This window comes from Hyalella azteca, unplaced genomic scaffold, assembly GCF_000764305.2.
Source record: "Hyalella azteca isolate HAZT.00-mixed unplaced genomic scaffold, Hazt_2.0.2 contig8055, whole genome shotgun sequence".
Lineage (NCBI taxonomy): Eukaryota > Metazoa > Arthropoda > Malacostraca > Amphipoda > Hyalellidae > Hyalella > Hyalella azteca.
The window spans coordinates 976-17,635 of record NW_025938161.1 but is presented as its reverse complement, the minus strand read 5'-3'; the positions used below and the strand labels follow the sequence as shown (position 1 = coordinate 17,635).

General features: G+C 42.9%; 1 protein-coding gene across 1 annotated transcript; it reads left to right on the top strand.

Moving 5' to 3' along the window:
• Positions 1-11,191: 11,191 nt before the first annotated feature.
• LOC108667805 (extensin-3-like) lies at positions 11,192-13,774 on the top strand. Its single transcript, XM_018154876.1, has 2 exons — positions 11,192-11,272; positions 12,614-13,774. Exons 1-2 carry the CDS (start codon positions 11,192-11,194, stop codon positions 13,772-13,774), a joined length of 1,242 nt encoding a protein of 413 aa, XP_018010365.1.
• The last annotated feature ends 2,886 nt before the right edge of the window (positions 13,775-16,660 follow it).

The window sequence follows — 16,660 nt, the reverse complement described above, 5'->3', positions numbered from 1 at the left end:
ACTGCCTACCCGACTAACTGACTACCCGACTAACTGACTACCCGACTAACTGACTACCCGACTAACTGNATGTCCGTCAATCGTCATGTCCGTCTGTCCGTCTGTCTGTCCGTCTGTCTGTCCATGTCTGTCTGTCTGTTAAATGTATTTTAACCATTATAATGTCTGCCAAAATGTCCACCACTAAACTGTATTTTGTCCACCAAAATGTCCGTCAATCTTCATGTCCGTCCGTCTGTCCGTTAAATGTATTTTAACCATTAAAATATCTGCCAAAATGTCCGCCACTAAACTGTTTTATCCGCAAAAATGTCCGCCAAAATGTCCATCCCTTGTACCAATAATTGTGTCCACCAGGTGGCCGCTGCATCCCTAAGATGGACCACCACTGTCCATGGATCAACAACTGTGTTGGCCATCAGAACCACGCGCACTTTGTCCTCTTCCTCCTGTCCGCCGTAGTCGGCTGCGCGGTGGCCACTTTTGTGCTGGCCCCGTCCGTCTACTGGGGCCTCTACAGGCGATGGTCAGTGTCTACTGGGCCTCCTGCGGGGCCTCTACAGGCGATGGTCAGTGTCCACCTGGCCCCGTCCGTCTACTGGGGCCTCTACAGGCGATGGTCAGTGTCCACTGGGCCTCTACAGGCGATGGTCAGTGTCCATCGGGCATCTTGTGGGGCCTCTACAATCGATGGTCAGTGTCCACCGGGCCATCGTTGTCCTGTGAGGCCTCTACTGGCGATGGTCAGTGTCCACCGGGCCATCGTTGTCCCTGTGAGGCCTCTACAGGCGATGGTCAGTGTCCACCGGGCCATTGTTGTCCCTGTGGGGCCTCTACAGGCGATGGTCAGTGTCCACCGGGCCACCATTGTCCTGTGGGGACTCTACAGGCGATGGTTAGTGTCCATCGGGCCATTGCTGTCCCTGTGGGGCCTCTACAGGCGATGGTCAGTGTCCACCGGGCCATCTTTGTCCCTGTGGGGCCTCTACAGGCGATGGTCAGTGTCCACCGGGCCATCGTTGTCTTCTGGGGCCTCTACAGGCGATGGTCAGTGTCCACTGGGCCATCGTTGTCTTCTGGGGCCTCTACAGGCGATGGTCAGTGTCTACTGGGCCATTGTTGTCCTGTGGGGCCTCTACAGGCGATGTTCAGTGTCCACTGGGCCTCCTGCGGGCCTCTACAGGCGATGGTCAGTGTCCACTGGGCCATCGTTGTCCCTGTGGGGCCTCCTCAACGTGTTGGTGCTGTGCAGGTACCTGCTGTATGGCCCAGGCCACGCGCCCGTCGTGCTGCTGTCCCTGTGGGGCCTTAAAGGTGCCTGTACACAGGGATAGTACTAGCCGCTAGTTCATCCGGCGCATGAACTGTCCACGCTACTAGCCTCGTGTATAGGGGTTCAGCCGCTTCAGAGGCATGCGCCGGCAAGTGCCCGAGATGCGACCGAGCGGGACAACGATGTGTTGATATCTTGGCTGGAGAACAGCGTTGCCAGATGGTATATTTCTATACCAGATTTCACAAATCTGGTATTTTCAGAAGGTGTCTGGTATGAACATTTTAGATCTGGTATATTTGCCTAAATCTGGTATTTTTCTGGTATTTTCTGACTTACTGCAAATTTACTGCATTAAGTTCCACCTCTGAAGTTTGAATTTCCACCAACAGTCCAACGTAGGCGTGGATTATATAGATTACCATCAGAGTGGCGCGACTAGAGGTTTCCCGACATTTTTGGAACCTCGAGTTTACCGCTTTGATAAAATAACCCCAATTTAATTGTTAACATTTAACAGAAGTGCTTAGTGCAATATGAGCATGAGAGTGATGATCCTCGATTGATTACTGATCAGTGATTAACTGATGATATGGCCTAGGACGAGTGAGGATGTCGAACCGATCTCTGCGACGCAAGCTCCACCATTTTTGTTTGGTGGTTTCGAATTCTAGTGTGCCACTTGAATTCTGGGGTGCCATTCAACATTTCACTGATCTTGATAATTATCATCCATTCAGGGAACTGGCTGCCTACTGCATCACTTGTCTACTTTGACCTGTCTCCAAAGCATTCGTGGTGCAAGTGTTTTCACAAGTCACCTATGTGAAAAACAAGCAACGGAAAATAAAATTTCAACTACGGTACTGGAGTCCCTTATTCGGACCAAAAGCTATCTGCTCAACCGCAACAAGTGATCACACCCGAAATGTTAGATTAATGCAATATGCAAGCATGTACGAAAATAAGCAAAGGGAAGATGACCTGATTCCGTGGCTTGCTCATGTTGAGCGAAGAGGAAAAAGTGCCACAATGACACTGATAGAAAAAGGAAAAAGTGTCAATGTAATCAAACACAGGAAAAAAAGTGTCAAAATGTTCCAAACAGAGGGAAAAAAATATAACGTGTTCAATTTAGCTAATTATCGTCAAGCCAGATAACTGCTGCTGCACAGTACATAAGATAATTTTTTTCTAACCAACGTTTCTGACGAATAGTTTTATTAAATTTGGAGGTATTAGTCTGTTTTTGAACGATAGAATTTCTGGTATATTTCTGGTATTTTGAGCTAGGCAATCTGGTATTCTCGCAAAGAAAAACCTGGCAACACTGCTGGAGAAATGGCTAGTAGCGCTGAAGCAGCCATGGTGAGAGCATCTGTGCCGCTCTTGCGAAGTATCTTGGATCAAGTGAATCATGGCTTGCTTGAACGGTAATGTTTCTAAGAAGAAACAAACTAAGTGGATTCCAGACGATATTCAATTATTTTTGAAATATTCCAAAGATATGAATTAGAGTATAATGTTTTCCATGATGGTTACTCCAACAAAAGGAAGGGAGAAACGAGTATTTTGAAACGGAAAGAAGACCTTATTAGTCAGGGTTTAGTTGTTCCCGACGCTGCATTTTCAAGGGCTAGAATAAATAGTATAAAAACGACGTACAGAATCGAGTTGTTGAAGGTGATCCACTAACCATCTTCGCAGACCTCACTCGACGGCTTCTAATGAGGCACTGGCGGGCGCGAAAGAGAAGATAGCTTCACCTTCTACTCTCCACGTGTGTACAGGCTTACTTGCCGGATAGTCACCAAGCGACCGTCACTAGCCAGATTTACTAGCCGTCTGCACTATCCCCGTGTACAAGCACCTTAAGCATACTGCAAGATCCACAAAGAAATGGTTCGCTGATAGAAATGTACACGTTATGGAATGGCCAAGCCAGTCGCCGGACTTGAATCCGATTGAAAATTTGTGGCGGTATTTGAAGATTCAAATTAAGAAAAGGTCCCCAACAAACATTGAGAATCTTAAGGTGTTGTGCCAAGAAGAATGGTATAAAATACCAGTCAGCATCTGCAAATCATTGGTCGAGACGTATAGAAATAGACTGGTATCTGTTGAGCTGAATAAAGGGTATTCAACCAAGTATTAAATTAAAATAATGCGGATTTATTGTTTTGTACGAATACTTTTTTCACCCCGAAAAGTGAACATGTTGCATTGTTTTTTTGTTGCATTGAGATTTAATTTCTTTTGATTGTATTTTTGAATACTATGCGTCTCTATACATAATTTAAATCACTTTTCCTGTTAAGTTTGTGTACTTACATACATTAAAATACGATTTTTCAAGTGTACGAATATTTATTTCCCCCCACTGTATATCCCAAGGTTCAAGCATTTCAATTCCGTTCACTTATTTGTGTTGCCTAAAAAAGCGTTTTTTCGTTTTAATTGAAAACGAAGTGCTGTAAAAAATCTGTAATAATTCCTATCGCAGCGTACTAATGAATAAAACATTTTAAATAATTAAGCTGAAATAGTTTCATGGGATGCAAACTGTATGAAAAAACCTTTGTTCAATCTACGTTTAAAACCTCGTTTAAACACACGGCTGCCTGACGTAGACTCACGTCACGTATTGGTATTGCTGCGTGAGTTCCAATAACGCACTCGCTGCTTGTGGTTGGTTGAGCGGAGTATTCCAGTGAAAAACTCACGTGGTTTGCTTCTTTTTTGATAATTTAATCAAGTTTATTCGCTTCTATTAATATAATTTACCGAACTTTACTCTGGTGCAGTTTTCTTGCCTATACGCTAATGATCGATGAACAAAACTTGTTAAATATCAGCAATCATGCAGCAGTGATGATGCAATTTTTGTTTTGGTTGTTTAATATCTACCAATTCAACTTCTCAAGACGAGAGTGGGAGCGATTGTTCTGCACTCAGTTCCTAAATTTTAGACCAACAGAAGAGAGCATGTTTCATTCTTTTGTTTGTTGGTGGTTTATTCAACTATGTTTTTACTTATGTAAGAATAAGGAAGAAATAATAACGGCAACAGTAACGATTTGTTTGTAGCCCTATCGTATTTAATACTTTTTAGGTAGACTGTTACAAACATTGTTTCAGTAATTTCTGCGTGGAAAATTCATTATATATTACTGAAAATTTGAGAAACATTAGTTTATCATGTTAGTTTTTGTTGTCGTACGCGACTTTATTCTCCGTGCGCAATGCCTCTGGCTAGAAAACGCAGTAAACTGTAAACGCACATGGCACATCGAAAACTGGTAGTGGCACTGAAACGTTCGTTGACATCGGCATTCGGCACATCGCAGTGAATATTTAAATCCAGAAGAAGCTCTCGCGGTCTACATTTTTCGATAAGTTAATCAATGTTTGGTCGCTTCGATTAATTTGATTCACTGAACTTTACTCTCGGTGCAGTTTCTGAGAGTTTGTTTCGTTTGTTGGTGGTTTTCTCAACTTTGCATTTAGTATACTACTATGGCAACTATGCCTAAGGCATGGAAGAATAACTAAGGATTATCAACGGCAGGAGTAACAGAATTATTTTTTTATGTAATATAGAAATATTGTTACTATCATTTGTGCGTTAATGCTAATTGATGATATATTAGTGACATTTTTGCACATCGGAAACGTTCGTTGTCGCTGCAGACTGCAGAGATCGTTCGCGGCGGACGCCATAACATAATAACTCTTACCGGTAGGCATAGCCCTCGTAGCGGGAGATAGTCACTTGTCAGTACTTTCATTTTCGTTCACTGCGAAAGCCCGTGTGTTAAATTCGTTCTCTAAACTCTAGAGTTTATAAAGTACCTAAGTAACTTGACCTATTATCAGTATTATGAATTATTATTCATAATAGAATTATTATTGTGAGCCAAAATTTCATAGGCACTCTTAATAACTTAAATAATAAGTAGTTTAGCTTGAATTAGCTCCTTCCTAAACTCAACTAGCAGTCCCAGTCTGGGGCACTCTGGGCCTGTCTGGCTAAAGTCAACTGGCTCTGGCTCAGACTGGCTGTTTGGCCTTTCTTCCTGTTCCGCACACTCAGAGCCTCGAGTTTTATGAGTCTGCATTGGTAAAAATTTCTTTTTCATTTTTGGTTCTTATTTTATTTCTTTGAAAAAGCTGAAGTTGTTCTATCATTGATGTTCGGAACTTCGGAGAGTTCATCTGCCTTACCGCTACCGGCTCAGCTTTTGGCCCGCCCATGGTCCATTGCACTTTGAGCAGGAGCCATGGAAGTTGGAAGATGGTATCATGGACATGGTAATGGTACAGTTACTACTCTTGGTCTTGGGGAAGCTAATAATGTAATATGCAATTGAATGAATGATGAAAAGGCTTTAGTTAATGATAATATTTTAGTCACTGAGGGACAAGTATCAACAGTTATTCAAAAAATAGCTATCAAACATAGTGGCAATAAGCCTGGTAAATAAGAAATCTTTTAGACTTAAACCTAACTGGAAAATTGGGCAGAAATCACCCATGAATTGGACACAAATGCCTATGACTCACTACTCTGGCTGTTTCATCCATTCCTCTGGGCTCTGGATCTTTCCCCATTTCAAGGAGGATTAAAAACTCTTGTTTGCATCCATGCAATCAAATAAGCATGATAGTTTGTATTGTTAAATTTATACTGATTGATGAGTAAATTTTGTGATAGCAGCATTTTTGTTTTTTATTGATTATGCTTCTATCCATCTTGAATATTGGGCAGAATTTACCAAAAGTTATGGGTCATTTTTCTTATTTTAAAGGAAAATAATCAGGCAAATGCTATAATTGACTGTAAGAATAGATGTTTTTGTCTTTAATTCATTGGTGACTCCTTGCCAATTTTCCAGAATAGTGCTTGTAGCCTTGTATCTGCCTATGGGTCAAACTTGAATCTAGCATGAAAAACATCTAGCTTCAGGGCATGGTGGCAAACCAAAGAGTTATTAAAATCAGTTCATTTTAATTTCCTGAACTACTCAAAATTTCAATCAATTTCTTATGTATGGTAATGCTGATGTCCAAGATACATACTAGATACTAGTCTACTTATAGCATTCAAGAATGAACCAGAGGAAGGGCAACAAGAAATGTTCTCCTTTACCACAATGCTTCAGGGCCATGACTAGGTTTCCATCCATTTTTGGAACTGCAAGATTCCCACTAGATGAAGCTCCTTCTATCTAATTGTTGTAAAAATGCTCAATCTGGCTCCAAGATTCCAAATGTATTGAAAATTTGTCATGTTGGTGCTGCAAGATTTCAGAACCAACACGTCTCGAAACACGGGCCAAGGAGTATAGCATGTGTGCAAGTCTAAGGGTCTCACAAAACCCGAGGGCGAAGTGAAAGCAAAGGTGTGGCGGCGCTTTGCTGCTATACACATCTAGATGTGTATAAGAGACAGGGTGTAGATCACTCACTGCGTCACTGCACAGCTGTAGATCACTCACTGCGTCACTGCACAGCTGTAGATCACTCACTGCGTCACTGCACAGGTGTAGATCACACAGGATAGTTAATCATAATTAATAAATGGCTGGAACAATCGAAGTTTCATATCCAATAATCAGCTGAGCTCAGCGTTGCCGGGAATCAACAATACCGGATATTTTGAAGCGCCTTCTTATCTTCTTGCGGTCAATGAGGTTAGGTTTGGGCCGCTTAGGTTTGTTTTAAGTGAAGAAATGTTGCAACGTGTCTAGCTTGGACCAGGTTGGGTCTGATGCAGTTATAGCGGTTTCAGCGTTTATTAGGCCGTAGAACTCCCGCTTATTCTTAACATTGCAGAATAACCAAATAGGCGCATGCCGGAGGCCAGCATTGCCAAACTTCACACTTGGTTCTTATTCTTTTCCATAGGTAAGAACGCTAGAGTGATTAACGGCCCATGAAGTCAAGTGCTCAAAGCCATAGCGCCGGATGTCCACAGCCACAACTTAAGCTTGCCAAAGGAAAACATGGCCATACTTCATCTGGCCAAACCTCATCTAGCCTAACCTATACGAGCTTGTGTGATCTTGTGTGATGAGTTTAGGACGTCGTAGTCCACGGTCAAGCTGATGTTCCGCCTTCGTCGTCCTCCGTCTCCGAGTCATCGCTAGGCAGGTCACCCCGCCCTCGGGTCCCGGATGTAACGTTGGACGTGTTCCGTCTATTTGCTCCAGTAACCTCTAAACAAGAGGCCAGTAGCGCGGTAAATAGTGGCAGTTAATATATGAAAGTTGTACTGGCCGCCACTAGTGGCTCAGTGTACAAACACATTTAGGAATCAGAGGGAAAGTAATCATGTGTTGTTCTGTTTTGTTTACAGTACTTTTCTTTCCAGGTACTGGCTGTACGGTGACTGTCAGCCCCGGTACAGCGGTACCGGAAACGGTAGTGGCAAGAAGCGTGTCCGGCACCGCGGGTGGTTCCCCCGGCACTGCGTGGTACCGTTACTGGAGCACACGTACCGGCAACGGCAACGGGACGATGTACCGGACGAGGATCTTGCGGTGCTGAGGAAAGCGGACCAAGAGAAATTTCTGCGCCGCGGAGACGAGAATTTTGATGAAGCAGAGAATTTTGATGAAGCAGAGAATTTTGATGAAGCAGAGAATTTTGATGAAGCAGAGAATTTTGATGAAGCAGAGAATTTTGATGGTTTAACTTGTGTTTGTAATGAAGGCAAGGCAAATATGGAAGAAAATAACCCCCGAATTGTGGAAAATCTGCAAGGAATTGGACATTTTTTCAGGCGGAAAAATTCGGATGGGAAGCACAGCTCAGGAAATGCGGAAGGCCGAATGTTCGATGAAGAATTCCGCGTTTTTGAAAGTTCGAGGAACGAAAAAACGGACCAAATTCTGCCGCAAAAACAAGCTCAAAATGAGGACCCCTTAGAAATTTCTGAAAATGATGAAGATATCAGAACAACTGGGGTTAGGAAACGTAAACATTGATGTGAAGATAATAAAATTATTTAGGTATGGTTTTAGTGCACTGCAGTATTTCAGTATGGGTGCTAGCCTTTCATTTATCTTCAAGCTTTATTATGCAGATTTATTTCGATTATTATTATTTATTAATTTTTTGTAAGACTTTGCCGTTGTTCTTGAATATTTTTATTACGGATTTCTGTTGTACATTTTCCTGGACTTGGCCTGCGAAATTTATTGTTTTCATTTAAGGCATAATTAAAAACTTATTTTATTCTTTTTTCTATACATTTTTAATGAAGGCTGAATGGAATAGTCTTAACGAGGCTGAAATTCGCCAAAAGTCGGAAGTAATAAAGTCTATTTCTGTTTTTCAATAATTTTTTGACTTTTATATATATAGTGAATATCAATGATTCGTTATTTTATTTATATATAATACCTTAGAGTTTATTATGATTATGGTTAGGATTTAGGATCTTGACTTAACCCTACACAAGGCAGGGCTAATGGCTGCTGTGGCTAACAGTTAATAATGGAAGACAATTAGTTAATGGAATTAATGAGCCAATAGTACACGTACGTAAATAATGGACATTATTAATACAGATCACTCACTGCGTCACTGCACAGGTGTAGATCACTCACTGCGTCACTGCACAGGTGTAGATCACTCACTGCGTCACTGCACAGGTGTAGATCTGTCTCTTATACACATCTAGATGTGTATAAGAGACAGGTCTGTACTCTGGCCGCGGCTCGGTTATTAAATGGGGGAATCCTGCACAGTCTCCCCCTTCTTTCGTTGTAATATGTCCTTATTTTGGAGGTCTCACTCTCAAAGTTGGGAGCCGTCCAGCTTCAACCTTCCTTCACCCAAAACCAACCTGAGCGGACCTTACCTAACCTCATTGGCTGCAAGAAGTTAGAAAGGCGGTCCAATTGTGCTGGTATAGAGCCAGTCATTGGCTGAAAGAAGGTTGTGAGGCGGGACAGCGTGAATAGGTTAGGCCAGAAGAGGTTAGGCCGGAGTAGGTACAGCAGGATGGGGAACTGCCTGCTTATGAGCGAGCATGCTTAAGCATTGGCTGAAGACCTATGGCGCTATTATCTTTCGGCAGTGTGTCGCTTGTCTGGATTACGGGATTCAAGCGTAGTCTGCGGCTTCTATCTGAGGCTGAGTAAAGTTAATGCATGGTGAAGCTAAGCGTTGGCTTCAGGGCTTATATAAGAGTAAAATTTGTGGCCTGCCGTCTACGGCTGCGCCCCCATCCACAGTATGTCGCGGGCTTGACCTCCCAACTCACTGCTTCAAATTTTCTTCACTTAACCGCCCGGCCTGATTGCCAATTCTGACCAGAAACTGGCGAACAGAGCTGGGATCGAACCCGCACCTCACTGCTCCAATCTTGGTACTCTGAACTTTAACCACTGGGCCACCCTGCCCAGTGTTAAGGCCACCCTGACCCCAGTTAAGCCGGAAGAGGTTAGGCCAGATGCAGTTAAGCCAGAAGAGGTTAGGCCAGATGCAGTTAAGCCGGAAGAGGTTAGGCCAGATGCAGTTAAGCCGGAAGAGGTTTGGCCAGATGCAGTTAAGCCAGAATAGGTTAGGCCAGATGCAGTCAAGCCGGAAGAGGTTAGGCCAGATGCAGTTAAGCCGGAAGAGGTTAGGCCAGATGTAGTATGGCCATGATTAACTCGGGCATGTTCAAGCATTGGCTGATGGCTGTTGATATCCGGCGCTATGGTTTTAAGCACTTGACTTCATAGAACGAATCGACACTTCTCCGGACCCGTCTGGGAGCACGCCTGCGGACTCAAACTCAAAACCTAACTAACACGCTCAACCTAACCACTCAAAAGCCTTCTATACTGAATGGATTTGATTGAATTTTGGAATAAAGTAGTTATCAATACCCTGCGATAGGAATTATTACCGTTTTTTTACATTTCTTAGTTTTCAATTAAGGGAGGTTAATTAAGTTTTCAATTCAGGCAGGGTGGCCTAGTGGTTAAAGTTCAGAGTGCCATGACTGGAGCAGAGAGGCGCGGGTTCGATCCCAGCTCTGTGCGCCAGTTTCTGGTCAGTGGTCAGAATCGGCAAGGAGGCCGGGCGGTTAAGCACAGCAGAATTGTAGCAGTGAGTTGTGAGTTCGAGACCTCCTGGGCTGGATATTTCTCAGGTCTTGACTTCTGCTACAATTTCCTGCTGAATAATATTGAATAATATTATGAATATCTTACAGGAATATCTTATTATAGTGTAATATTAGCGCCATATCAGGAATTTTTTGTTTTGGTTTGATATTAGCAGAGATCTGGTGTGATGAGTGAACTCTGGCGGCCTCCAACCGCACCAACAATTGAGGTGCAGCAGAGACTACGGGTGACGGAGGTTGAAATTTTCATGAAATTTAGAATAAATTCACTTTTTTATTTCAGTGTAGCAGAGACTACAGGTGCAGGAGGTTGAAATTTTCATGATATTTAGAATAAATTTACTTTTTATTTCAGTGTAGCAGAGACTACATAGATGCATACATGTATTAATTATGAATTAATAATGTCACTCATTTGCTTGAATTGTAAATTCACTAAAAACTTGAAAGCAAAGAAAACTCCACAAAAATTCATACTATCTTTTAAAGAAAACGTTTCGGAGTCCAGCTCCAAATGTTGAACTCCAAAACCTTTTCTTCCAAAGTGGAGTCCTGCTCCAAAAGCTGGACTCTGAAATGTTTCCTCTAAAGATAGTAGGAACTTTTTATTTAGTTATTAATTTGTCTAATTGTTCAGGTCACAGCCAGTGTCCGTGGAGACGCCAGCTTCTTCATCACCAGCGACTGTTAATTATTAATTAATTAATTATTTTCAGTTAATTAATTTAATATTATTATATTATTATTGAGTAATATTAATATTGAGTTAATATTTCTTCATCACCAGTGACAAGATGCACATCCTGAAGACGCTCACCAGCGAGGAGGTCGAACAGATGCACACCCTGCTCAAGCAGTACCATCCTGTGAGGCTTGTGAGGGGGAGGCTTGTGAGGGANTATACCTCTACTCGCTTATAAACTCATGGAGAAGAGCCTCACATTACTCGGTGAGTTATACCTCTACTCGCTTATAAACTCATGGAGAAGAGCCTCACATTACTCGGTGAGTTATACCTCTACTCGCTTATAAACTCATGGAGAAGAGCCTCACATTACTCGGTGAGTTATACCTCTACTCGCTTATAAACTCATGGAGAAGAGCCTCACATTACTCGGTGAGTTATACCTCTACTCGCTTATAAACTCATGGAGAAGAGCCTCACATTACTCGGTGAGTTATACCTCTACTCGCTTATAAACTCATGGAGAAGAGCCTCACATTACTCGGTGAGTTATACCTCTACTCGCTTATAAACTCATGGAGAAGAGCCTCACATTACTCGGTGAGTTATACCTCTACTCGCTTATAAACTCATGGAGAAGAGCCTCACATTACTCGGTGAGTTATACCTCTACTCGCTTATAAACTCATGGAGAAGAGCCTCACATTACTCGGTGAGTTATACCTCTACTCGCTTATAAACTCATGGAGAAGAGCCTCACATTACTCGGTGAGTTATACCTCTACTCGCTTATAAACTCATGGAGAAGAGCCTCACATTACTCGGTGAGTTATACCTCTACTCGCTTATAAACTCATGGAGAAGAGCCTCACATTACTCGGTGAGTTATACCTCTACTCGCTTATAAACTCATGGAGAAGAGCCTCACATTACTCGGTGAGTTATACCTCTACTCGCTTATAAACTCATGGAGAAGAGCCTCACATTACTCGGTGAGTTATACCTCTACTCGCTTATAAACTCATGGAGAAGAGCCTCACATTACTCGGTGAGTTATACCTCTACTCGCTTATAAACTCATGGAGAAAAGCCTCACATTACTCGGTGAGTTATAACTCTACTCGGTTATTTTTATCTCATGTTGTTGGGCTGAATCTTGGCGGAGTCTCGCTTTACTCCATGAGTTGTATAGTAAGCCACGTGACAATCAACAATGCGTTATATATTTTAAAACTATTTGATGTGAAACGAAGAAATTTGGCCCGTTTTCCCAGTAAGAACATGTATAGACCTGCCGTACTAAATGGATACGTTCAGTAGCTTTTCTAGACTCAGAAGAGTTTTACCTAACGTGCTGCGTTCCAAGCATTAAATCTACCATCGCGGCATGTTTGCTGGTAACCACTTGGCAATTTTAATGCGAATATTCAACAGGCTAAATCGGTCTTTCTGTGAGAACTCGGCAATCCATAGAATTTGGCAATCCATGTTGATGATGAAGCATTAGGGCAGGAAATTGTCTGAGTGACAGCGTGACACGAACTCGCCTGAGTTCGTGTCACGCTGGTCAGCGTTCGTGTCACGCTGGTCAGCGTTCGTGTCTCGCTCGTCTGAGTTCGTGTCACGCTCTTCTGAGTTCGTGTCACGCTCGTCTGAGTTCGTGTCACGCTCTTCTGAGTTCGTGTCACGCTCGTCTGAGTTCGTGTCACGCTCGTCTGAGTTCGTGTCACGCTCGTCTGAGTTCGTGTCACGCTCGTCTGAGTNTCCAGCATTTATCCAGCATAATCCACCTCCAGCATTTATCCAGCATAATCCACCTCCAGCATTTATCCAGCATAATCCACCTCCAGCATTTATCCAGCATAATCCACCTCCAGCATTTATCCAGCATAATCCACCTCCAGCATTTATCCAGCATAATCCACCTCCAGCATTTATCCAGCATAATCCACCTCCAGCATTTATCCAGCATAATCCACCTCCAGCATTTATCCAGCATAATCCACCTCCAGCATTTATCCAGCATAATCCACCTCCAGCATTTATCCAGCATAATCCACCTCCAGCATTTATCCAGCATAATCCACCTCCAGCATTTATCCAGCATAATCCACCTCCAGCATTTATCCAGCATAATCCACCTCCAGCATTTATCCAGCATAATCCACCTCCAGCATTTATCCAGCATAATCCACCTCCAGCATTTATCCAGCATAATCCACCTCCAGCATTTATCCAGCATAATCCACCTCCAGCATTTATCCAGCATAATCCACCTCCAGCATTTATCCAGCATAATCCACCTCCAGCATTTATCCAGCATAATCCACCTCCAGCATTTATCCAGCATAATCCACCTCCAGCATTTATCCAGCATAATCCACCTCCAGCATTTATCCAGCATAATCCACCTCCAGCATTTATCCAGCATAATCCACCTCCAGCATTTATCCAGCATAATCCACCTCCAGCATTTATCCAGCATAATCCACCTCCAGCATTTATCCAGCATAATCCACCTCCAGCATTTATCCAGCATAATCCACCTCCAGCATTTATCCAGCATAATCCACCTCCAGCATTTATCCAGCATAATCCACCTCCAGCATTTATCCAGCATAATCCACCTCCAGCATTTATCCAGCATAATCCACCTCCAGCATTTATCCAGCATAATCCACCTCCAGCATAATCCACCTCCAGCATTCCTCCAGCATAATCCACCTCCAGCATTTATCCAGCATAATCCACCTCCAGCATTTATCCAGCATAATCCACCTCCAGCATTTATCCAGCATAATCCACCTCCAGCATTTATCCAGCATAATCCACCTCCAGCATAATCCACCTCCAGCATTTATCCAGCATAATCCACCTCCAGCATAATCCATCGAAGTATTTCACAGCGGTATTATTTTTTAAAGTAATCTGCTATTGGCGAGTCGTAAACAGTTTACCGGAGATATCACATGCACGTAAATAACTTGATTTAATTTTATCCTAGATTGCACAAACCTGATAAATTTAGCACAAGTTTTAGACGTAACTGTCCTAGGTCATGCTGATGCGCCGCCTTCGTCGTCCTCAATAGGCGGGTTGCTTCGCAAACATCGGGAACCACAATGTCTCAATCCTTCTTGGGTTCGATTTATGGAGTATTTGTTAGAGATTTGTTAGAGTATTTATAGAGTATTTATAGAGTATTTGTTCATTGTTACGACCATGTTACCACCGAGAGTAACAACTGTGTACTGCTGGCAGAATTTGGTGCTGGTGCTGCTGTGATACCAATTCTACTGTTCCTTTGGTTTGGCAGAATTTGGTGCTGGTACTGCTGAGGTACCAATTCTACTGTTCCTTCACCGGCAATAACTTCATGGACCAGGGGTCGTATTATCAAAACTTCGTAACTTTTTGTACTTACGACAAAAAAGTTCTGTGGTATGTAAATACACCCTAATTTTGGCATTATCAAAACTTTCGTACGCAAGTCTTAGCTAAAAGCCTAAATTTTTTTCCCGCTCAAATGTTTCTATAATACCACCGCTAGTACTACGTTGTCATAGCAACGCCACTCGTAAGTCGATTTTGCGTACTTACGAAGTTTTGATAATACGGCCCCAGATGTACCTCATCCAGTTCAGCCTGACTAGGTAAGTGGTTTAAATATTTCGCTGTGCCCTCCATTTAGTTAATCTAGACTCAAGCTTCCCTATGAGCTTTTTTACCTCAGGCATTTTGAACATATAATCAGACATAATTATTTATTATATTATTTTGGACATAATAGTAGAAAATGTACTGGCTGTACATTTTGTTGTGTCCAGGTACTGGCTGTACATTTTGTTGTGTCCAGGTACTGGCTGTACATTTTGTTGTGTCCAGGTACAGGCTGTACATTTTGTTGTGTCCAGGTACAGGCTGTACATTTTGTTGTGTCCAGGTACAGGCTGTACATTTTGTTGTGTCCAGGTACAGGCTGTACATTTTGTTGTGTCCAGGTACAGGCTGTACATTTTGTTGTGTCCAGGTACAGGCTGTACATTTTGTTGTGTCCAGGTACAGGCTGTACATTTTGTTGTGTCCAGGTACAGGCTGTACATTTTGTTGTGTCCAGGTACAGGCTGTACATTTTGTTGTGTCCAGGTACAGGCTGTACATTTTGTTGTGTCCAGGTACAGGCTGTACATTTTGTTGTGTCCAGGTACAGGCTGTACATTTTGTTGTGTCCAGGTACAGGCTGTACATTTTGTTGTGTCCAGGTACAGGCTGTACATTTTGTTGTGTCCAGGTACAGGCTGTACATTTTGTTGTGTCCAGGTACAGGCTGTACATTTTGTTGTGTCCAGGTACAGGCTGTACATTTTGTTGTGTCCAGGTACAGGCTGTACATTTTGTTGTGTCCAGGTACAGGCTGTACATTTTGTTGTGTCCAGGTACAGGCTGTACATTTTGTTGTGTCCAGGTACAGGCTGTACATTTTGTTGTGTCCAGGTACAGGCTGTACATTTTGTTGTGTCCAGGTACAGGCTGTACATTTTGTTGTGTCCAGGTACAGGCTGTACATTTTGTTGTGTCCAGGTACAGGCTGTACATTTTGTTGTGTCCAGGTACAGGCTGTACATTTTGTTGTGTCCAGGTACAGGCTGTACATTTTGTTGTGTCCAGGTACAGGCTGTACATTTTGTTGTGTCCAGGTACAGGCTGTACATTTTGTTGTGTCCAGGTACAGGCTGTACATTTTGTTGTGTCCAGGTACAGGCTGTACATTTTGTTGTGTCCAGGTACAGGCTGTACATTTTGTTGTGTCCAGGTACAGGCTGTACATTTTGTTGTGTCCAGGTACAGGCTGTACATTTTGTTGTGTCCAGGTACAGGCTGTACATTTTGTTGTGTCCAGGTACAGGCTGTACATTTTGTTGTGTCCAGGTACAGGCTGTACATTTTGTTGTGTCCAGGTACAGGCTGTACATTTTGTTGTGTCCAGGTACAGGCTGTACATTTTGTTGTGTCCAGGTACAGGCTGTACATTTTGTTGTGTCCAGGTACAGGCTGTACATTTTGTTGTGTCCAGGTACAGGCTGTACATTTTGTTGTGTCCAGGTACAGGCTGTACATTTTGTTGTGTCCAGGTACAGGCTGTACATTTTGTTGTGTCCAGGTACAGGCTGTACATTTTGTTGTGTCCAGGTACAGGCTGTACATTTTGTTGTGTCCAGGTACAGGCTGTACATTTTGTTGTGTCCAGGTACAGGCTGTACATTTTGTTGTGTCCAGGTACAGGCTGTACATTTTGTTGTGTCCAGGTACAGGCTGTACATTTTGTTGTGTCCAGGTACAGGCTGTACATTTTGTTGTGTCCAGGTACAGGCTGTACATTTTGTTGTGTCCAGGTACAGGCTGTACATTTTGTTGTGTCCAGGTACAGGCTGTACATTTTGTTGTGTCCAGGTACAGGCTGTACATTTTGTTGTGTCCAGGTACAGGCTGTACATTTTGTTGTGTCCAGGTACAGGCTGTACATTTTGTTGTGTCCAGGTACAGGCTGTACATTTTGTTGTGTCCAGGTACAGGCTGT